This window comes from Oryctolagus cuniculus, chromosome X, assembly GCF_051225735.1.
Source record: "Oryctolagus cuniculus isolate XC-2025 breed Fujian yellow rabbit chromosome X, ASM5122573v1, whole genome shotgun sequence".
Lineage (NCBI taxonomy): Eukaryota > Metazoa > Chordata > Mammalia > Lagomorpha > Leporidae > Oryctolagus > Oryctolagus cuniculus.
The window spans coordinates 32,680,282-32,704,299 of NC_142888.1; the positions used below are offsets into that span (position 1 = coordinate 32,680,282).

At 40.9% G+C, this 24,018-nt stretch overlaps 1 protein-coding gene across 2 annotated transcripts in view; it reads right to left on the minus strand.

Annotated features, from left to right (window-relative positions):
• Positions 1 to 24,018, minus strand: part of SYN1 (synapsin I) — a 58,904-nt gene that overhangs the window by 24,807 nt on the left and 10,079 nt on the right. For both annotated transcript variants that reach the window (XM_070066987.2, XM_070066988.2), the window contains exons 2-5: positions 22,009 to 22,066; positions 21,814 to 21,905; positions 20,377 to 20,533; positions 20,141 to 20,230 (exon numbers count right to left, since the gene is read on the minus strand). In XM_070066987.2, coding sequence (XP_069923088.1) covers positions 20,141 to 20,230; positions 20,377 to 20,533; positions 21,814 to 21,905; positions 22,009 to 22,066 — 397 coding nt within the window. The remainder of the gene's footprint in view (positions 1 to 20,140; positions 20,231 to 20,376; positions 20,534 to 21,813; positions 21,906 to 22,008; positions 22,067 to 24,018) is intronic.

A 24,018-nucleotide genomic window follows, 5' to 3' on the forward strand; every position in this document is an offset into this window, starting at 1 on the left:
AAGCTGCTGCCTTTGACACTGGCATCCCATATGGGCTCCAATTCAAGTCCCATCTGCTCCACTTCTAATCCGGATCCCTGCTAATTCATCTGGGAAAGCAGCAGATGGCCCAAGTCCTTGGACCCCTGCACCCATGTGGGAGACCCAGAGGAAGCTCCTGGCTCCTGGCTTTGGCCAGGACCAGCCCTGGCTGCTGCAGCAGAGGGAAGATCTCTCTCTCTCTCTCTCTCTCTCTCTCTCACTGTGCTTTTCAAAGAGAAACCTGGAGCTGGCACTGCAGGGAGTCAAGAGGCCCCTTCAGGTCTCAGGGCTGGCGCTCCCAGCAATCCAGCCCCTGTGAACTGATAGCCATTCCCCTGTGACCCTTGTCTCACTGTGGGCTGTCATGGAGACTCATGGACCCCGCTGGGATTTAGAGGATAACCTCAGGCTCCCACTGGCACTCCTATTGGTTATAGGGGAAGAAAATATAGGAAAAATACACTAGGACATCCAACTAGAACTATTGCCAAACTAAGCTACCAAACTGACACTTGAAGGCACACCTTCAGGAAAAAGCTTTTCACCACAAAAGCCGCTCTGTATGAGTGATAGAGAGAACTGGTGGGTCATATGTGCAAATAACATAGAAAGCATAAGAAAGCAAGGAAATGTGATGCTCCTGAAGGAACAAAATAATGCATTCGTGACAGGCTGAAATGCCTGATAAGAAATTCAAAAGAATGCTTATAAGGATGAGACTTGGACAAAATCAGGAGAACACTGCACAATATGCATGAGAAATTCAGCAGAGATAGTATCTTGAAAAAGAGACAGGGCCGGCGCTGTGGCATAGTGGGTAAAGCCACCGCCTGCAGTATCAGCATCCCATATGGGCACCAGTTCAAGTCCTGGCTGCTCCCATTTCCAACCCAGCTCTCTGCTATGGCCTGGGAAAGCAGTGGAAGATGGCCCAAGTCCTTAGGCCCCTGCACCTGCATGGAGAGATCCAGAAGAAGTGCCTGGCTCCTGGTTTCAGATCAGCCCAGTTCCTTGGGAGTGAACCAGCAGATGGAAGACCTCTCTCTCTGTCTCTACCTCTCCCTGTAGCTCTGTCTTTCAAATAAATAAAATAAATCTTTAAAAAATGTATATGCTCTCAGTGATGAAGCACCTAATTTTATAAAACAAACCATTAGATTTAAAGGGAGAGATAAGCTCCAATACAATAACATTGGGGAGATTTCAATTCCCCACTGCTATCAATGGACAGATCATTCAGATAAAAATTAACGAAGAGACATAAGGGTTAAACTATACTATAGACCAAATGAACCTAATAGAACATTCCATCCAATAGCTAAAGAATACATCTCTTCATTATCATATGGAACATTCTTTAAGATAGATCATACATTATGCCACAAAATAAGCCTCATCAAATTAAAAAAAATTAAAATCATATCAAGTACCTTTCCTGATCATAATGGAATAAAACTAGAAACAAACAAGAAAAACTTTAGAAATTATACAAATACAGAGTGATTGAACAACATGCTTCTGAATAAATCATGAGTCATTCAAGAAATTAAAAGGGGAATTTTAAAATTCCTTGAAACAAGTGAAAATGGAAATGTAACATACCAAAACTTTTGGTATACAGCCAAAGCAGTATTAAGAGCAAAGTTTATAACAATAAATATCTACATCAAAAAAAGCAAATAAACAACCTAATGATGTATATCAAGGACTTGAAAAAACAAGAATAAACCATATCCAGAGTTAATAGAAATAACAGTAAGAATAGAAACTAAATAAATAATGCAAATATCAAATGAAGAGTCAGTTTTTTACAAAAGACAAAGTCTATAAACCTTCAATGAGACTAACAAAAAAAAAGTGATGACCCAAATAAATCAAATCAGAGATTAAAAAAAAAAGATATTACTACTGATACCACAGAACTACAATGGATCCTCGGGGATTATTATGAAAAACTGTACAACAACAAATTGGAAAATCCAGAAGAAAAAGACAAACTTCTGGACACATATCTTACCAAAACTGAACCATGAAGACACAGAAAACCCGAATGAACCAATAATGAGTAATGAGATTGAATCAGTAATCCAAACCTACCAAAACAGAAAAGCCCAGGACTGGATGGCTTCACTGCTGAATTCTACCGAACTTTAAAAAATGTATGTATGCATGTATGTATGTACATGAAAGGCAGAGTTAGAGAGAGAGAGAGAGAGAGAGAGAGAGGCAGAGAGATAGATCTTCCATCCACTGGTTCACTCCCTAAATGCCCACAGGAGCTGGGGCGAGGCCTGGCTGAAGCCAGGAGTCCAAAATTCTATCAAGACCTTCCACTTGCATGCAGGGTCCCAAGCACTTAAGCCATCACCTACCATTTCCCAGGATGCACATCAGCAGGAAGCTGAATCAGAAGTGGAGTGGTCATGACTCAAACAAGGCACTCTGATATAGGAGGCAGGCATTCCAAGTAGTGACTTAACCACTGCAGCAAATGTCCACCCTCTCTATCAAACTTATTCATTTACTCATTTATTTGAGGGTCAGAGTGAAAGACAGAGGAAGATCTTATTCCACCCACTGGTTCACTCCCTACATGATCATAATGGTTGGGGGCTGGGTCAGGCTGAAGCCATGAGCCTGGATCTCCATCATGGTATCCCATATGAGTGGCAGGGGCCCAGGCACTTAGGTAATTACCAGCTGCCTTCCCAGGCCCATAAGCAGGGATCTGGATGAAAAATGGAGCAGCTGGAACTCAAACCAGTACTCTGATATGGGATGCCTGTGTCTCAAGGCACAGCTTAACCTGTGCTACAATGCCAGCCCTCTGCCAAACTTTTAAGAATTAACACGAATTATTCTCAAAGTATTCCAAAAAAGTTAAAAGGAAGGAATCCTTTTAAACTCATCCTACAAGGCCAGTATCACCTTGGCTCTAAAACAAGAAAAGAATACAGCAAAAAAAGAGAAAACTATATATTAATATCCCTGATGAACATAGACACAAAAATTCTTGACAAAAGATAAGCAAATCAAATCCAATAACATGTCAAAAAGATCATTCACCGTGACCAAGTACGATTTATCCCAAGGATGGTTCAATATACACAGATCAATAAATGTAATACATCATATCAACAGAATGAAGAAAAGAAATCATGTAAACATCTTAATATATGCAGAAACATATCTGATAAAATTCAACACACATTCATAATAAAAATCCCTGAACTAACTAGGTAAGAAATATACCTCCACAAAATAAAGGCTACATATGACAAGCCCACAGTCAACATCACACTGAATGGGGAAAGGTAAAAGGTTGAAAGAATTGGCTCTAAGATCTGAATCCAGATAAGGATGTTCATTTTCATCACTGTTATTCAACATAAATACTGGAGGATTTAGCCAGAGTCATTATGCAAGAGAAAGAAGTAAAAGGCATTACAAACATGAAGGGAGGAAGTCAATTTATATTTTCAGATGACATGATTCTATGTATAAAAAACTTGAGGACTCATCAAAAGACTTTTATTACTAGCAAAACAGTAAAGTTGCAGGTACAAAATCAGTATAGAAAAATAAGTAGCATTTTTATATACCAATAATAAAACTGACAAAAATGATAAGTGCAATTCCATTCACAGTAACTACAAAAAATAAAATATCTTGAAATAAACTTAACCAAGGATGTGAAAGACTACTACCGTGAAAACTACAACACCATAACGAAAGAAAATGAAGAAGACACATAGAATGGAAAGAACTCCCAGGTCCACAGATCGGAAGAATTCATATTATTAAAATGGCCATTCTACTCAAAGCTATTTACAGAATCAGCATAATTCCCATCAAAATACCAATGATAGTCCTCACAGAACTACAACAAAATCTTAAAATTCACGTGGAAGCACACGAGAATGAATAGTCAAAGTAATTTTGAACAAAAAGGACAAAACTGGAGGTACCACAGTGTTCTGATCTCAAGACATACTACAGAGTTACTGTAGCCAAAACAGCACAGTACTGGCATGATAAGAACAGGTATATAGAAGAAGAGAACAGAATGGAAATCCTAGAAATGAATCCATACATTTGGAACAAACTGATTCTTGAGGAGACCAAATCACCAAAAGCATACACTAGAGAAATGACTATCTCTGTTATGGTTACAGCAAGGCTCACCTCCTTGAAACTCATGCACATGCTTAAACTCTGATGTCTTACTGTGAGTGGCTGGTTTCTTAAGGATGGAGACTTCATCTAACGATGGCATCTCAGAGGTAGGGCCTGTGGGAGGTCTTTGGGTCAAGGAGGGCACACTCTCAATAGGATGGTGTTCTCTCTCTCTCTCTCTCTCTCTCTCTCTCTCTCTCTCTCCCTTGTTCCATCACGTGATCATGCCTCAGCACTCACCATGACCAGCTTCCATTAGACACCAGATCATGGGGCCACCCCATCTTGCAATCTCCAACTGTGAGCTGAAATAAACCTTTTCATTCCCAAAGAAGCCCCTTCTGGTATTTTAATTAAAGTAACAAAATGGGGACTAATCTCTTAAGAAACAGTTCTGGGAAAACTGGATATTTATATGCAGAACATTGAAACTAAATCTTTACCTTTCACTCTATACAAAAAATTGACGGAAAATGGATCAAAGACCTATATGTAAATCCTGAAACTATGAAACTACTAGAAGAAAACATAGGGGACACACTTTAGGACCTTGGTATAGGCAATGAGTTTTTGGGTGAAATCCTAAAAGTACAGACAGCAAAAGCAAAACTATATGAACAGGATTTTTATCAAACTAAGAAGTTTCTGCACAGCAAAAAGAATGATCAACACTGTGAAGAGATAACAGACAGAATGCGAGAATATATTTGCAAATTATTCATCTGAAAAAGAATGCATAAGGCACTCAGGAAATCCGACAACCAAAAAACTCCAAACAATTCAGCTAAGAAATGGGCTGATTAGACATTTCCTCCAAAGAAAAAATACAAATGGCCAACAAACACATGAACAAATGTTTACTACCACTAACCATATGGGAAATGTCAGTCAAAACTACAATGAGATCTCATCTTACTCCAGTTGAAATGGCTGTTATCAAAAAGATTTAAAAAAAAAAAAACAACAAAAAAACAAATGCTGGTAAGGGTGTGGAAATAAAGGAACTCTTATACACTGTTGGTGGGAATGCAAATGAACACAGCAATTATGGAGAACAGTATGGAGGTTCCTCAAAAAACTAAAAACAGATCTACGCTATGACCCAGCTATCCCACTTCTGGGTATATACCCAAAGGAAATGAAATCAGCATATGAAAGAGTTACTTGCACTCACGTGTTTGTTGTAGCACTATTCACAATAGCAATTATATGAAATCAACCTAGGTAAACAATAATGGATGGATGCATAATGAAAATGTGTCATATATACACAATGGAAAATTATTGTTATAAAAAAGAATGAAATCCTTACATTTGCATCAAAATGGATGTGCCGGAAGATCATTGTTAAACAAAATAAGCTGGATGCAGAAAGACAAATGCTGCAGGTTTTCTCTCATATGTGAAAGTTTTAAAAAGTAGATTTGGGGGGCCAGCGCTGTGGTAAAGCTGCCACCTACAATACCGGCATCCCATACGGGCATAGCTTCAAGACCCAACTGCTCCACTTCTGATCCAGCTCTCTGCTATGGCCTGGGAGGGCAGTGGAGGATGGCCCAAGTCCTTGGGCCCCTGCACCCACATGGGAGACCAGGAAGAAGCTCCTGGCTCCTGGTTTCGGATCAGCTCAACTCTGGCCATTGCGACCATTTGGGGAGTGAACCAGCAAATGGAAGACCTCTCTTTCTCTGCCTCTGTCTCTCTGTAACTCTGCCTTCCAATAAATAAATAAATCTTTTTTTAAAAAAAAGTAGTTTTGGACTCAGAACAGTGATTACTAGAGGCTGGGAAGGGTTGGGGTAAGATGGATAGAGGGAAGTTAGATAACTGTTACCAAAACATAAAGGTAACAAGTTCTAGGGCCAGTGTTGTTGCATAGTAGGTTAAGCTGCTGCTGCGATGCTGCCAGCATCCCATATGGGCAGTGGTTCGAATTCCGGATACTCCATTTCTGAAGCAGCTCCCTACTAATGTGCCTGGGAAGGCAACGTAGGATAGCCCAAGTCTGTGGATGCCTGCCACCCATGTGGGAGACCAGGATGAAGCTCCTGTGTCTTAGCTTCAACCTCGCTTAGCCCCAGCTGTTGTGGTCATTTGGGGAGTGAACCATCAGATGCAAGATATCTTACTCTCTCTCTCTCTCTCTCTCTCTCTCTGTAACTCTGCCTTTCAAATAAATAAATAATTAACAAGAAAAAAAAAGAAGTAAGAGGTTCTAGTGTTCCACAGCACAGTGGGGTCACAATAGTCTACAATAATGTGTTATGTTCTGTATAAAGAACTAGGAGAAAGGATCTGGTAGGCTCCCAACATAAAGGCAAGCTAAGCAAATGGAAATGTTAACTGCCTGATTTGGTCAGTTTACATGGTATACATGTGTTGAAATATTACATTGTACCCAAATATACAAGCATCACATGTTAGTAAAAATCTAAAAAAAAAATTAAAAACTGGAGGTAATGTGAACACTATATATATATATATGCATATACTCATATGTGAACTGATACAGACATGCAGATGAAATTTCCTAGATCAAGAGTGCGAGAGCCTAGAAGCAAAGCCATCCCTGTAGCAATGAACACAGTACATCCAGCTCCCATATCTTGGCCCTGAAATATCAGGGTGATGGCTGGGAAAGAACAAAATATGCCTGGAGGTGGTGTAAGCAGAAATGCCAGATAACAGCCTGTGAAAACCCTCTCTTTCATTAGAGCAATGAGAACACTGGCAACATTTCTCTAAATCAACTTTTTTAGCACACTGGAAGTTGATCAAAGGTTTACAGTTTGGAAATCATTTATTCAAGAGAAGTGACCAAATCTCAGTGAGGAAAATAAGCTGTATGGGACCTGAAGTTTTCCTGTTTCCATTCTCTTCTGCCTCCTGCAACAGCCCTGAAAACTCACAGCACTGCTGGTAAAAACGTGTACGTTAGCGTTAACTAAAAGTTAACGGACATCATGTCTTGGGACTAAACTCTTATACCAGGCTCAAACAGATCAGACTCAAAATCAAAAATGGAGTCACTCGTAGTAAAGTTCCATGGCACCAAACTGAAACCAATGCTGCCTGACTTTCTAAGAAATCAGGAGACAGCAACCAAATTTCCCAAACAGGCCCATGTCCGCTGCCACGATAATGAAGTTCCCTCTCTTGTATTCCTTATAACAAAAGGTAACCTGATGTTATGCCATCCACTGCTTTTCTATTAGTCTGTTTCCCTATCCCCGTGTTACAAGGAAAGTAACTTTGAAATGACCAACTCACTTTTTGGTTTTGTTTCTGCTTCCCTGTCTATAAAACTAACCTCCTGCATTCAGCTCATTGGAATACTTATTCCATTTTATGGAATGAATTATTACCTGACTCTAGAATCACCCATACAGCAGTTACGATCTTAAAAGATTTATTGATTTGGAAAACAGACCCACAGAGAGAGGGGGACAGAAGAGAGCAAGAGCGAGAGCGAGGGAATCTTCCATTAGCTGATTCACTTCCCAAATGGGTCTGGGCCAGGCCAAAGCCAGGAGCAGGAAACTCCATCCAGGTCTCCCACGTGGGTGCAGGAGCACAAGGACTAGGGCCATCTTCTCCTGCCTTCCCAGACGCATTAGCAGGGAGCTGGATTGGAAGTGGTGCAGCCAAGACTCAAACCAGTACTCCAATGTGGGATGCACGTGTAATCCTCTGTGCCTTAAAAGTCAACCCCAATTAAGATTTTTAAACTAAAATATTGTAATTTTGTATTTGCACACCAACTACCACTGCAGGCATAAGAGGGTTGGAATTCCTCCAAAGCCCCATTCCAAGAGAACTGTTGGACTTCAGAGCTGTGGAAAAGCCGCAGGTGGAAGCTAACTAACATCAAGTTGCAAATAGCCTGCCTTGAACATTAAAGTCATTCCTTAACACTCACACAGAGACCATCAGTTAAGGCAGGGGGACTTACTGGTTCCAAGTGTTTAAAAATGTCTGTCCAATCATTAGCTGACTACTAAGCTAATGGAGCAGAGGCTTCAGTGGCTATACACGATAAGGAATGCACACTTTACAGAACTAGTTCAGGAAAGCCACTAAAAGAAAAAATGCCACAAAAACACACCTCGGGGAGAGGGTAGAATCAGATTTCCAGAGTTGTTACTTATATTATTATGTCTAGTTTTCAACACAAATTTGTGAGACATGAAAAACCACAAAAATGGATGACCCAAACATAGAGAGAAATAGCAGTCACTAGACATTACTGCATACTGGAGTGAGCATTTAGCCTAGCAGCTCAAAAGATGCCGGTTAGGATGTCTGTGCCCCACATCAGAAAGCCCGAGTTCAACACCCAGCTCTGGTTCCTGGCTCCAGATTCTGCTAGTGCATACTCTAGGAGGCAGCGGTGATGGCTCAAAAGTGACTGGGTTTTTGCCAGCTGTCTGGGAAACCTCCACTGAGTTTGTGGCCCCTGGTTTCAGTCCAGTTCCAGCCTCAGCCATTGCAGACTAGGGATAGGAGTCCTCTCTGCCTCTCAAATAACAAGAAAATTAAGAAAAAAAATAGACACTGCGCCTGAGGAAGTCCAGATGTTGCAGATGTTAGACTTAATAGACCAAGATTATGAATCAGTGAATTTTATTACTTTCAAAGAGCTAAAGGAAATATATCTAAAGAAGTAAAAGAAAATATAAGAACTATGTACTAACATAAAATATTAATAAAAAAAACCACCAGCGGGGATCCAGTGTGGCGGCAAGGTGGGTCAAATCACCACCTACAACAACAGCATCCCATTCCAGAGCGCTGGTTCCAGGCCTGGCAGCTCTGCTACTGATCCAGCTTCCTGATAATGCATCTGGGAAGGCAGTGGAGAGTGGCCCAAATCCTTGGGCTCTTGCCATCCACGTGGGAGACCTGGAGAAAGTTCCTGGCTCCTGACTTTGGCCTGGATCAGACCCAGCCCAGCTGCAGTGGCCATTTGAGGATGCTGGTTTCCCACATCAACTACTTGAGTCATCACTTGATGCCTCTAAGAATGTGTTGAGTCCCTGCCACCCAGGAAGGAGACTGAGACAGATTCTTAGTTCCTGGCTTTGGCCTAGCCCAGCCCTGGCTGCTGTGGGCATTTGGGGAGTGAACCAGTGGTTAGAATGTCAGTTTTCCCCCACCCCCAATAATAATAATAATAATAGAAGATAAATTAAAAATTTCAAAAATCCACTAGAGAAATTCAACAGTAGATTTGAGCTGTCAGAGTAAAGAATCAGTGAATGTGAAAACAAGTCAGCTGAGGAACAGAAAGAGAAATAGATACAATGAATACAGAATTAGAGGTCTGTGGGACACCATCATGTAAATTAACACACACATAATAGCAGTCTCAGAAGAAAATATTGGCGGGGAGAGAGAGAGGAGGGAGGGAGGGAGAGAGAAGAATATTTGAAAAATTTGATGAAAAACATTAATCCATGCATTCAAGGAACTAACTGATATTCAAATAAGATAAAGTCAGTGAAATTTACACCTAGACATACCACACACTTATGAAAGATAAAGACAGAGAACCTTGAAAGCACTAAGACGGAAGAGACTCAGTACCCACAAGGGATCCCCACTAGGATTCATAGGTAACATATCATTGGAAACCTTAGAAGTAAGAGGGCAATGGTGTAACACATTCAAAATGCTGAAAGGAAAAGACTGTCAGCAAGCAATTCTATATCCAGAAAAATTATCTCTCAAAACTGAAGGAAATTAAAAAAATGAGATAGTTCACCACTAACACACCTCCCCTACAAGAAATACCAAAGGGAGTCTTCAGGCTTAAACAAAATGACATTAGACAGTAACCTAGTTCTACACAAAGAAATACAGAGCATCAACAAAGCTAACAACATAGGTAAATACAAAATATGGCATAAATGCAATCATTTATTTGTTACACTTTTCTCCCTCTTCTCTGATTTAAAAGACAACTATACAAAGCAATAATTATATTTCATTGTCATGCAATATGCAAAGACATAATTTGTATGAAAATAATAACACAAAGGAAGGGCATGAATAAAGCTATTGGAGATGAAGCAGTGTGTTTTTTTGTACTGAAACTAATTTGGTATTAGTTCTAGCCAGAGTGGTATAAATGAAATTGTTAATTGTAATTTCCAGAGGAGACCACTAAGAATATTAAAGAAAGATAGGACAGAGACAAGAGAATTAAAATGGTACACTTGAAAATATTTAACACAAAAGAAGGCATTAAGGGAGGAATATAAAAAGACTTAAGTAATATTAAAAAATTAGCAAAACTGTAAGCATAAATTCTACTTTATTAGTAATCACATTAAATGTAAATGAATTAAACACTGCAATTAAAAGACAGAGATATGACGAATGGATGAAAATCATGACTAAACTACATGATGTCTACAAGAGTCACATTTCAGGTTCAAAGACACAAATAAATTTAAGTAAACAGATAAAAAAAATTTACCATGTAAACATTAACCAAAAGAGAGCTAGAATGGCTATCCTAATAGCAAATAAAATAGATTTTAAAACAGAAATTGTTACTAAAGACAAAGAAGGACATTTTATGGTGATAAAAGGGTCATGCTCTCAAGAAGATATAACAAATAATGAACATATCCACCTCAAAATAAGGTGCCAGAATACATGAAACAAAACATGCAGAAAAAGATTTCTGTGGAAAAAATAAAAATATGTATTTCAAGCTTAAAAAACACTAAACACACACACACACACACAACCAAGCAGAACTGGAAGGAGAAATAAAAAATTGAATAGTTGGAGACTTCAATTCTCCACTTAAAAATGGGTAAAACCTCTAGATAGTGGATCAACAAGAAAAGCCTTGAACAACACTATAAACTAACTAGATATAATAGACATCTATAGTTCAGTAAGAAAACAAATCTCCATAAATGTAAAAGGACTGACTTGACAGCAACAAAGGAAATAATCAACAAAATGAAATGGCAGCCTATGGATTGGGGCAAAATATTTTTTGCAAACCACATATTTGATAAGGGGTTAATATCCAAAATTTATAAAGAAGTCATACAATTCAAAACCAGAAAATGGCAACAGACCTGAATACATTTCTCCAAAGAATATATAAAAATGTTCAACAAGTATATGACAAGGTGCTCAACATCATTTACCATCAGATAAATGCAAATCAAAATAACTATGCGATAGCACCTCATGGCTGTTAGGATGATCATCAAAAAGTGAAGATACAGAAAATGTTGGCAATGGTATGGAGAAAAAGGGAACCCTTGTACGCAGTTGGTGGGAATGTAGATTGCTGTGCCCATGATGGAAAATAGAATGGAAGCTCCTAAAGAAAATAAAGATAAAACTATTATATGAGCCAGCAACCTCTTTTCTGAATATATTCTCAAAAGGAAGGAAATCATTACTTTGTAAAGATAATTGCTCACCCCTGTATGTTGCAGCATTTTTTAAAACCGCCAGATTGGAGCTGAGAAAGACCCTCTAGTAATCAGCTCCACACAAAGACACTATCTGAATAGCTTGCAGGGATAGATTATCCTTTTTAGGTACTCCTCCATAAATCTGAAAAACACACCATCTGTGGATTTGGGACAAATCTGGAGTCCCAGAAGGACTGAAAACAGCGACAATGTACCAAGAGCAGAGTCACATCAAACTTGGACTTAGGGTGCCATCTAAGGATGAGATAGCAGAAGTGATCATAGGCTCAGAAAAAAAAAAAAAGGCAGCCTGCTTAGAATTTCTGAAAGTACAGGCACAAACAAAACCAGATTAAAAAGACTGGAATAAAAAGCTAATCCTTCCATGCACAGGTGACGTTGTATGCCAGCAAGTATCAAGAATTTCCACGCAGGGGTGGGAATTTGGCCCAGCAGTTAAGATGTCAGTTGGGACACCTTGCATTCAAATCCTGGCTCTGCTCTCAATTCCAACTTCCTGCAACCCATGTGGGAGACCCAGTATGCTTCCTGGCTCCCTGCTTCAGTCTGGCTCATACCTGGCTGCTACAGGCATTTGGGGGGATGAACCGGTATATGGAGCACTTTCTTTTTTTCTTCTTCCTTGCCTCCACCCATCTGTTCATCTGTATCTGCCTCTCAAACAATATGTTTAAAAATATTTATTTTTCATTTTACTTGAAAGGCAGAGAGACACAGAGAGAGACAGACACAGAGACAGAGGCACCTTTCATCCCCTGGTTCACTTCTCAAATGCCTGTAACAGCCAGGGCTCAGCCAGGCTGAAGGCAGGAACCAGGAACTCCATCTGGATCTCCCATGTGCATGACAGGGACCCAAGTACTTGAGCCATCATCTGTTGCCTCCCAGGTTGGGCATTAGCAGGAAGCTGTTTTGGAACCAGAAGAGCCAGGACTTGAACCAGGCAGTTTGATATGGCATGGGGGTATTTCAAGGGATGACTTAATTGCTACACCAAATGCTCACCCTTCTAACATGTATGATTTAAAAAAAAAGTGTTTCCAGATAACCATGACTTTACCTAATGGACAAAATTAGGTCCCAGGAACTAACCAAATCACAATCTAATATGTGAGAACTCTGAAAGAGAGAATTCAAGCTGTTTTTAAGGAATTTCAGGGAACTTTAATACACAGAGAAATAATGCGGTGCTCTACCAGAGGCCTTAACAAAGAGATTGAAGTAATTATAAAAATCAAGCAAAAATACTTGGGCTAAAAAGTACAATAAGTGAAATTAAAAACATGATAGAAGGCATTAATGGTAGAATAGTTCAAATGGAGAAAAGAATCAGTGAGCCTGAAGACAGGTTATTTGAAAATACATGATCAGAGAAGAAAAATTTTTAAAAAGTGAAGAGGAATGAAGAAATTATATGGGAACTTTATTACAGCATTTAAAGAGCAACATATTTTAATTATTGGAGTTCAAGAGGGACTTGAGAATTCAAAAGGGAGAAAACATTCAAAGAGATAATAGCAGAAAACTTTTCAAACCTAGAGAAGAATACAAAATTCCATGTACAGGAATATCAAAGGTCATCAGTCAAATTGAATTCAGATCTAAACCAAGATATATTATAATCATGCTTTGACTATTACACAAAGAAAGATTCTGAAAGCAGCAAGAATAGAGACAACACATAAGGATGTTCCGATTCATCTAACAGTAGCCTTTTCAGCAGAAACCTTACAGACCAGGTGGGAGTGGGAAGAAATTTCTCAGCAAAGCTATCCTTTAGAAATGAAGAAGAGCTAAAGATATTCCCAGAAATACAATAGCTGGGAGAATTAATCACCATCAGACCTGTCCTATGTGAAAATTCAAAGTTCTTAAACCTAAAGAAAGAGATGCTAATGAATGTGAAAATGACAGAAAGTATAAAACTCACTGGTAAAAATAGTTATCCAGAGAAGTTCAAAAGGTTCTAATATTGTAAACCTGGTACATAAACATTTGTATGTTTAGTATTATGACTGAAAAACAAAACAATATTCAAGATACAGAAGCAAGTGTCCATCAGCAAACGAACAGATAAGGGAAATGTGATATATACATATATATATCATACATATATAATGGAATGTTATTCAACTTTAAAAAAGGATATCCTGCCATTTGCCACAACATAGATGAACCTAGAGACCATTAAGCTAAGGAAAGTATGCCAGACATAGAAAAAATAATTGCATGAACTAATTTTTGTGTGAAATCTGAAAAAACTCAAACACACTGAGATAGAGACTAATAGAGTGGTTACGGGGATGAGGAGATGGGAGATGTAGGTCAGAGGATACAAAGTACCAGGTATAGAGGATTAAAAGGTCTAGGGCTCTAATGCACAATATGAGGATTATAGTTAATAAAATTGTACTGTATTTGGGATTTTTGCTAAATGAACATATTTTAGCTGCTCTTGCAATATAAGAAGGGTAACTATGTGAGATGAGTATGTCAATTTGCTTCACTATAGGAACCATTTAACTATTTATATGCATCATACAATACCATGCTGATGATCTTAAATATACACCAAAAAATTTCTTTTTAAAGATGTATTTTATTTATTTGAAAGTCAGAGTTACAGAGAGGAAGAGACAGAGACAGACAGAGAGACAGACAGAGATGATAGAGAGATCTTCCATCCACGGGTTCACTCCTCAGTTGGCCAAAATGGCACAGCTGGGCCAAGCTGAAGCCAGGAGCCTGGGGCCCAACCATTTGGGCCATCCTCTGTTGCTTTCCTGATTGCTACACTTCCAATCCAACTCCTTGCTAATGGCTTGAGAAAAAGCAGCAGAAAATGACCCAAGTGTTTGGGTCCTGCCACCCATGCGGGAGACCCAGATGAAGCTCCTGGCTCCTGGCTTCGGCCTGACACAGCCCTGATCATTGCAGCCATCTGAGTGAATGAGAGGATGGAAGATCTTGCACTAGCTTTCTCTCCATAACTCTGACTTTCAAATAAATAAACAAAAGCTTTTTTTTAAATGTGAAAGGACTGAAATAATACAAAATATATTCTCTTACCACAATGGAATGAAATTAGAAATCAATAACAGAAAGAAATTTGGGGAAATCATAGCTATAAGGGAAGTAAATAGCACATCCCTAAATAATCAATGGGTCAAAGAAGAAATGGCAAGAGAAGTTAGAAGCTTTGATATGAATGAGGATGAAAACAATGTATTAAAACTTAAGAGATACAGCCATAAATGGTGCTCAGAGGGGACAAGTCATAATTGTAAACATCTACACAGATGGTTACTAACTTGATTGTTTGATCTATAGTTTTTCAACTTTACAATGGTGCAAAAGCAATACAGATTCACGGCCGGCGCCGTGGCTCAATAGGCTAATCCTCCACCTTGCGGCGCCGGCACACCGGGTTCTAGTCCCGGTCGGGGCGCCGGATTCTGTCCCGGTTGCCCCTCTTCCAGGCCAGCTCTCTGCTATGGCCAGGGAGTGCAGTGGAGGATGGCCCAGGTGCTTGGGCCCTGCACCCCATGGGAGACCAGGAAAAGCACCTGGATCCTGGCTCCTGCCATCGGATCAGCGCGGTGTGCCGGCTGCAGCGGCGGCCATTGGAAGGTGAACCAACGGCAAAAGGAAGACCTTTCTCTCTCTGTCTCTCTCTCTCACTGTCCACTCTGCCTGTCAAAAAAATAAAAAAAAAAAAAAAAAAAAAAAAAGCAATACAGATTCAGTAGAGATGTGCTTTAAATTCTGAATTCTGGTTTCTTCCAATGCTAGTGATATGTGGTATGATCCTCCCTCTTGATGCTGGGCAGTGGCAATGAGCTGCAGTCAGGTGATCATGACAGTAAACAAGTGGTACTCTACAGTGTACTGTATTGCTAGCCTGTGTTGTTGGATATTACATTGTGTTTTTACATCTGATCATGTCTACAAAATGCCCAACTGTGTGTGTCTGTGCATGAGATATTCAACACTTGAATATAAAATAGGCTTTATATTAGATGATTTTGCCCAACCGTGGGCTACTGTAAGTGCTCTGAGCACGTTTTAGCAATGCTAGGCTAAGCCATGGTGTTTGATACATAGGAAGTACTAAATGCATTTTTTTACTTATGATATTTTCAACTTACAATGGGTTTATTGGGACATAGCCCCATCAATAAGCCAAGGAGAGTCTATATTTAAAAAGAAGAAAGATGTCAAATTAATAACCTAATCTTTCATTTTAAGAAATTAGAAAATTCCCGGTTGCTCCTCTTCCAGGCCAGCTCTTTGCTGTGGCCCGGGAGGGCAGTGGAGGATGGCCCAGGTGCTTGGGCCCTGCACCTGCATGGGAGACCAGGAGAAGCACCTGGCTCCTGGCTTCGGATCGGTGTAGCTCTGGCCATTGCAGCCATTTAGGGAGTGAACCAATGGAAAAGGAAGACCTTTCTCTCTGTCTGTCTCTCTCTCTCACTGTCTAACTCTACCTGTCAAAAAATTAAATAAAAAAAAAAAGAAATTAGAAAAATGAAAGGAGTCCAAAGTAAGCAGAAAGAAAGAATTTAATAAACATTGGACTGGAAATAAATGGAATAGAAAATAGAAAAACAATAGAGAAATCAATGAAACAAAATATTGGTTCTTTTAAAAATAACAAAATTGACAAATTTATAGGCAAAAAGACAGAAAACCCTAATAACATTAGAAATAGAAAATATTGCTACTGCTTTTACAGAAATAAAAAGAATTATATGAGAGAGTACTATGAACAATTGAATCCCAACAAATCAGAAAACAAAATGAAAAATTCCTAGAAAGACACAAATACCAAAACTGACTCAAGAAGAAATGGAAAATCTGAATAGACATACAACAAGCAAAGATATTGAATCAGAAGTTTAAAAACTTCTACAAAGAAATGCCCAGAACCAGTTCTCTTCACCTGTGACTTCTACCAAATGTTTAAAGAGAATTAACACTAATCTTCCCAAAAATAGAAGAGGAGGGACACTGTCCAATTAATTCTGTGAAGCCAAAACGAGACAAAGACATCATAAGAAAACTACCCTTTATGAATATAGATACCATAATCCTCAGCAAAATACTAGCAAACTGAATCCACAACATATAAAAAGGATTTACACCATCATCATCTGAAATTTAGTATAGGCATGCAAAGTTCTACATCTAAAACACACCATAAACAAACTTGGGGACTGACCAACTTACACGAAAATCAACTAATGTAATATACTATAGTCATAGAATAAAGGAAAATCAATTAATGTAATACACTATATTCATAGAATAAAGGAAAACAGCCTCATGATCTTGTCACCAAATATAGCAAAAGCATTTGATACAAAGTACAACATCCTTTCATCATAAAAACAATCAACCAACTAGGACTAGAAAGAGAACTTCATCAACATGTCAGTAGCAGTTAATATATGCCAGAAGCACTGTTCTAACCACTTTAAATTTATTAAGTAACTTAATTCCCACATCAACTCTATGAGGCAGGAACTATTGTTACCCACATTTTTTCACATGGGTAAGCAGGTAAAGAGTGTTAAGTAACTTTTTCTATATTAGCTAATAAGTTATAGGACTAGGATTCCCACACAGAAATTCTGGCTACAGAGTTCATGTTCTTAATCATATTCTGCTACACTATCTCTCAAAGAATGTAGACTAATAATAACGATAAACAAATTGTGTTTCCTTAGAACTCACGATTTGACCTTTATGTGTAGCTAAACTTGATTTATAACATTATTAACTTATGTCAATGACCATAATTGCTATACAGTTGAGAATTTGTAATAATAGTATCAATGGTTAATCAAGTTGGTAATGCTGGCTTAATGTTGATATTTAATTGTAATTTAAGTCATATGACTGGTGATGATTTATATAAGTAAACAATCTGCAATACTGGTAAAAATTTGCAAATTAGTCATAAACTTTGATGGTCTTAGTAACAATGATTTGATTTCTATTTGAAACTAGAATCTGTTTCATAACAGTAGTACCTATAATTTTTATTAGGAATCAGAACTTTATTATTAGTAATTAGTTATAATAGTTGGAATGCTAATGACATTAGTAATAATTAATTTCTATTAGGAAGTCTAAGATAATTCAAAGCATATTTTATATTAGCAATCTTAATTTAACCCTGGTAAAAATTTCTATCTGTGATAATATGTTTGTACTGATAGTTTAATTTCTTTTAGTAATTATAACTTAATTCACAATGTAAGTGCTAATGATTTATATTGATAAACTGAGTTTGTAACATGGATAATGAATTCTAATACCAGTTATTATATTTGATAATTAGTAATAATAATTAAATTATATCAAGTATAATACAATACAAAGCAAGCACTTTATATTAGAGCATAATTTGTAATATTGCTAATAATTTGTGATAGGATCTATAATCTTTCATGATAATGTTAATGATTATTCAGTTTATCTTTTTTTTTTTTAATTTTTTTTTTATGCAGGCATCAAAGGTGGTGGCTTAACACGCTGTGCCGCAATGCATGCTTCAGGAAATACATTTTCTGTAAGTCAAATCTCTTTTTTTTTTTTAATTTTTTAAAATTTTTTATTTTTTGACAGGCAGGGTGGACAGTGAGAGAGAGAGAGACAGAGAGAAAGGTCTTCCTTTGCCATTGGTTCACCCTTCAATGGCTGCCGTGGCTGGCGCACTGAGACCGGCGCACCGCGCATATCCGATGGCAGGAGCCAGGTACTTATCCTGGTCTCCCATGGGGTGCAGGGCCCAAGCACCTGGGCCATCCTCCACTGCACTCCCTGGCCACAGCAGAGGGCTGGCCTGGAAGAGGGGCAACCGGGACAGAATCCAGCGCCCCGACCGGGACTAGTACCCGGTGTGCTGGCGCCGCAAGGCGGAGGATTAGCCTAGTGAGCCGCGGCGCCGGCCGATTATTCAGTTTATCTTAAGAACTATAGTTTAATTAACAACATTGGTTCTCAATCTACATCAGTAACAATAATTTGTAGTATTTATGATTATTTGTAATATTTATGACTATATGATAATAGTAAGAAACAATTCAATTTCTATTTGTAAACAACTTAATTTTTAACATTGCTACTGATTATTTTTTTTTGACAGGCAGAGTTAGTGAGAGAGAGAGAGAGACAGAGAGAAAGGTCTTCCTTTTCCATTGGTTCACCCCCCAAATGGCCGCTACAGCTGGCGCGCTGCGCCGATCCGAAGCCAGGAGCCAGGTGCTTCCTCCTGGTCTCCATGCGGGTGCAGGGCCCAAGCACCTGGGCCATCCTCCACTGCCTTCCTGGGCCACAGCAGAGAGCTGGACTGGAAGAGGAGCAACTGGGACAGAATCCAGCGCCCCGACTGGGACTAGAACCCAGGGTGCCAGCGCCGCAGGTGGAGGATTAGCCTAGTGAGCCGCGGTGCCGGCCTACTGATTATTTTTATGCGTAATCCTAATTTGAAATATGGGTAAAATAAGGAATATTTGATAATGTTAGTAACAATTAATTTCTATATATAATCAGTCTGATTCATTACTTTAATTCTGTTAACTTACATTAGAAATTGATTTTGGGGGGCTGGCATTGTGGCGCAGCAGACTAATCTGCTGCTTGCAATGCTGGCACCCCATACTCAGCCACATGGGAATGCTGGTCTGAGTCCTGGCTACTCTGCTTCCAATCCAGCACCATGCTAATGTGCCTGGGAAGGCAGAGGAAGACAGCCTAAGTCCTTGGGCCCCTGCCACCCTTGTGGGAGACCAGGATGGAGTCCCTGGGTTCTGGCTTTGGCTGATCCAGACCAGATTGTTGTTGCCATTTGGGGAGCGAACCAACAGATGGAAGATCTCTCTCTCTCTCTCTCTCTCTGTTTTGTTCTACCTAAGGCAGAGTTACAGAGAGGGAGAGGGAGAGGGAGAGGCAGAGGGCTAGCCCAGACCAAAGCTAGGAGCCAGGAGCTTCCTTCAGGTCTCCCACATGGGTGGCAGGGGCCCAAGGACTTCAACCATCCTCTGCTGCTTTCTCAGGTGCATTGGCAGGGAGCTCAACCAGAAGCAGAGCAGGCTGGGACTCGAACCAGCACCCATATGGGATGCTCGCACTACAAGCTGCAGCTTAATCTGCTATGCCATAGTGCTAGCCCCATCAAATAAGTAAATAAATCTGAAAAACCAGAAATGTATTTTTAATATTGGTGAGAACAGACAATACGAACACCAGGATTTAATAAATATTGGGATCCATGATCTAATTCACACTTCTAACCATAAATAAATTCATGGTGTTCATTGACTTTTACCACAAAGCAACTTCAGATCTCCACACGTCCACACCAGCTGTCCTGCCTGATATACCACTGATACACACTCATTGGTAACATTACTGCACTGGTTACAACTCCTCCCTCCTGCTCACTCTATTATTTCCCCTAGACTTACCATCTCTTTGTGATTGGGGTAGAAGGTCTGGTCAATTAGTGGGAATTCTTCTGTCCCCAGTTTCTTGTGCAGTCGAACCATCTGGGCAAACTAGGAAAACCAAGAGAGGTGGGTTAGTGAGTCCTCCCCTTGGAGGGAATCTCTAAGCTTCCACACGTGCTCACTTCCCCCAAATCAGAGTGATGTGATGCTCCCTCGTGCACGCATGAGTCAGCAGCCTCCTTCCTGTCACTTACCACCCAGGGCTTGTCACAGAAGTTGTAGACAGAATGCAAAGAGTTAACGCTGGGGATTCCTGCATACTGCAGCCCGATGACCAAACTGCGGTAGTCTCCATTGCGTGCCATGCTGAAGGCGTGCTGGCGGATCAGCACAAAGTCCGGCTTCAGAGACCTGCGGTGGCAGGGGTAGGAGTGTTGAGGGTCTCCCTAGAAGCTGCCTACCACATTTGGAACAAAGATCGAGTTGCTAAATCTCTAAGGTCTTAGAAATTGCAAAGTGCTTATCTTCCTTCTGCACACATACATAAGCTGTTCCTTCTGCCTGGAGCACCCTTTCTATCCTTTATCCATCTGGTGACCCCTTTTAAGCTTTTCCTACCCACTCCCCTGCTCACTCAGGTCAATTCACAGCTTACCGACTCAGCTCTGACCGTTCCTTTGTCACAAGGTTTCAGCCCACCAGCTAGCCTCAAAGTGCACTGCTCAGAGTAAATTCCAGCCTCAGGGCTTCTACGTGGGCTGTTCACTCTGCCTGGACCATTTCCTTCCAGACACTGGCTTGGGTCACGCTTTCATCGCCTCCAGGTCTTTCCTCAAATGTCTCCCACACTACTGCAGACCCCTGCATCTGCTTTCCTCTTCTATTTTTTCTTCGACCTTCTGCATTTTCCTATTTTTTAAAAATGATTTATTCATTTATTTCAAAGGCAGAGATCCAGAGAGAGAGAGAGAGAGAGATCTTCCATCCACTGGTTCATTCCCCAAAGATGGCTGCAACAGCTGGGGCTGGGCCAGGCTGAAGCCAGGAGCCTGGAGCTTCTTCTGGGTCTCCCACATGAGTGCAGGGGCCCAAGCACATGGGCCATCTTCTACTGCTTTTTTCAGGCCATAGCAGAGAGTTGGATCGGTAGTGGAGCAGCCGGGATTTGGACCAGCGCCCATATGGGATGTCGGCTCTGCAGGCAGAGGTTTAGTTTTCTACACCACAGCGCCAGCCCCATCCTTTTTTTTTTTTTTTTTTTTTTTTTTTTTTTTTAATTGCTGCATACCGCAGTAGAATGTAAGCTTCATGAGGGCAGAGATTTGTGGTTTTTTTTTTTTTTTTGTCTATTTTATTTTGGTCTGTTTTGTTCACTGTTAGGTCCTCAGTATGTTGAACAGCTCCTGGCACACAGTAGGTGCTCAATAAATATTTATTGAGTGTAAAGTGCTTAGAGCTGCACATGGCATGCAGTAGATGCTTAACAAATGTTTGTTGAATGGATAATTAAAAAGTTTGCATGTGGTCTGTTGGTACCCTTGGCTGTTCTTCAAAAGCAAAGCTATCGCCCCACATTCTGTCCCTAAGTTCTTGCTCACGGAGGGATGGATGGGGGAGGTGGGGAATCTCCCCCAGTGCTAAGGGACCCTTATTTCTCTCCCATAACACCAAGGTTCTCTTTCTCTACTCACCGCATGACTTTAACTCCATTCCGAAGGACTTCCATATCCACAGAGAACCCACCATTGGCATGAGCCACAAGGTTGAGATCAGAGAATTCAGCCTGGGATGGAGAGAAAATCGGTGACTCACCCATAGCACACAAAAATGAGCACTCAGTTTGTGGTCTGGACAGTTGATCCCCAGGTCCCCCTGTCCCATCTTACCTGTTCTACTTTAATGTCAATTTCTCCATGAATCTTTTTCCCTTTGAAGTACTTGGCCCTGGAGAGGAAAGTAGAGCACATCCATCAATGCTTGAATCTCAGGGAGGAAGGACAAAAACCCAAGCCAGTCCCATGACCCCTGTGCCTCTTCAGTGCCACTACCGAAACCATAAAGCGCTTCACCATTGTTGATACATCTTGGAAAGGTCAGCCGTGCACTGTGAACAATAAAGCCTTTTACACTCATCACGGAGGTGTATACATGTAGAAGGGCACTGCAAACTCTAAGCACCTCCTTAACCCCCCGAGGGAAGGCATGTCCAAAACATGGGCTTAGTGTCACACTGCTGTTATGAAGGCTTTTTACAAATATGGTTATTTAAGAGGGGGAGAGAGAGAGAGAGAGAGAGAGAGAGAGAGAGAGAGAGAAACACATTCCCCTATCTGCTGTTTCATTTCCCAAATGTCTGCAACAATTAAGAAGGGGGGAGCCAGGAATCAGGACCACAATCCAGGTCTCCTATGTGGGTGGCAGGAACCTAAGTATTTGAGCCATCACCACTGTCTCCCAGAATCTGCATTAGCAGGAAGCTGGAGTCAGGAGCTGGAGCTGGGAATCAAATACAGGCACTCTGATCAGTGCATTGCAGGCATCCTAGCCAGTGCCTTGACTGCTAGGTTAAATGCCAGCCCCTTAATATTTATGGGGTACAGAGTGATATTTAAATACATGCAATGCTGTTGACCAATTATATCAGGGTAACTAGCATACCCATCCCCTCAAATATTTTTTATTTTTATTTTTTTTGACAGGCAGAGTGGACAGTGAGAGAGAGAGACAGAGAGAAAGGTCTTCCTTTGCCTTTGGTTCACCCTCCAATGGCCGCCGTGGCCGGCGTGCTGCAGGCGGCACACCGCGCTGATCCGATGGCAGGAGCCAGGTGCTTCTCCCGGTCTCCCATGGGGTGCAGGGCCCAAGCACCTGGGCCATCCTCCACTGCCCTCCCGGGCCACAGCAGAGAGCTGGCCTGGAAGAGGGGCAACCGGGACAGAATCCGGCGCCCCGACCGGGACTAGAACCCGGTGTGCCAGCGCCGCTAGGTGGAGGATTAGCCTAGTGAGCCGCGGCGCCTGCTCTTTATTTCTTTATGTTTGGGAACATTCAAAATCCTCTGTGCTGTTTTTTTGTTTGTTTTAAAATTTATTTTATTTATCCATTTCCCCTTCTTAGCCTCTGGTTACTATGTAAATGTTTTGGAAAAGCTTCACAAAATTAGTGCTATGTCTGTTCTAAGGCTTTGAAATTGGATGGAAGGGCGGGTGTTGTGGTTCAGCAGGTCAAAATCACCCTTTGGAATACTCGCATTCCCTGTCGGAGGGCTGGTTCATGTCCAGGCATCTCCACTTCCAACCTGGCTTCCTGCTAATGCACTGGGGAACGCAGCAGATGATGTCGGCTCGAGTGCTTGGGCCCCTGCTGCCTACATGGGAGGCTTGAATGGAGAGCTGAGATCCTAGCTTTGGCCTAGCCCAGCCCTGGCTGTTGTGGGCATTTAACAGAGTGAACCAGTGGCTAGAAGATATCTCTGTTTATCCCTCTCTGTCTCTGTGTGTGTCTCTCTCTCCACCTTTCAAGTCGATGAAAATAAATAAATAAACATTTAAAAACAGAGATTGGGTGGAGGAGGTTTGTACACGGCAATGAGCGGCAGGGAACACGTGTGGATGAGGGGCTCTGTTGCTCTGTATTTCAGTGCCTCTGTGCATCTCAGTGCCTGTGTCTGCACATGTGTTCTCAGCATCTCTCTCTGCTCTCGGGCCCTGTTGCAAGGAGGAGCATCTTCGCCACGGGTGGCTGTGTGCAGTGAGGCACACAACAGCCGTGGGTGGGCAGCTGCATGCCAAACAGGAGGCAGAGATGGAGGGCTGCAGGCTGGGGGTGGTTCTAAAGAGGAGGCAGCCAGCAATGGTGGGGGCAGGGAGGGATGCAGTTGGGGAGCAGGGAGAAGG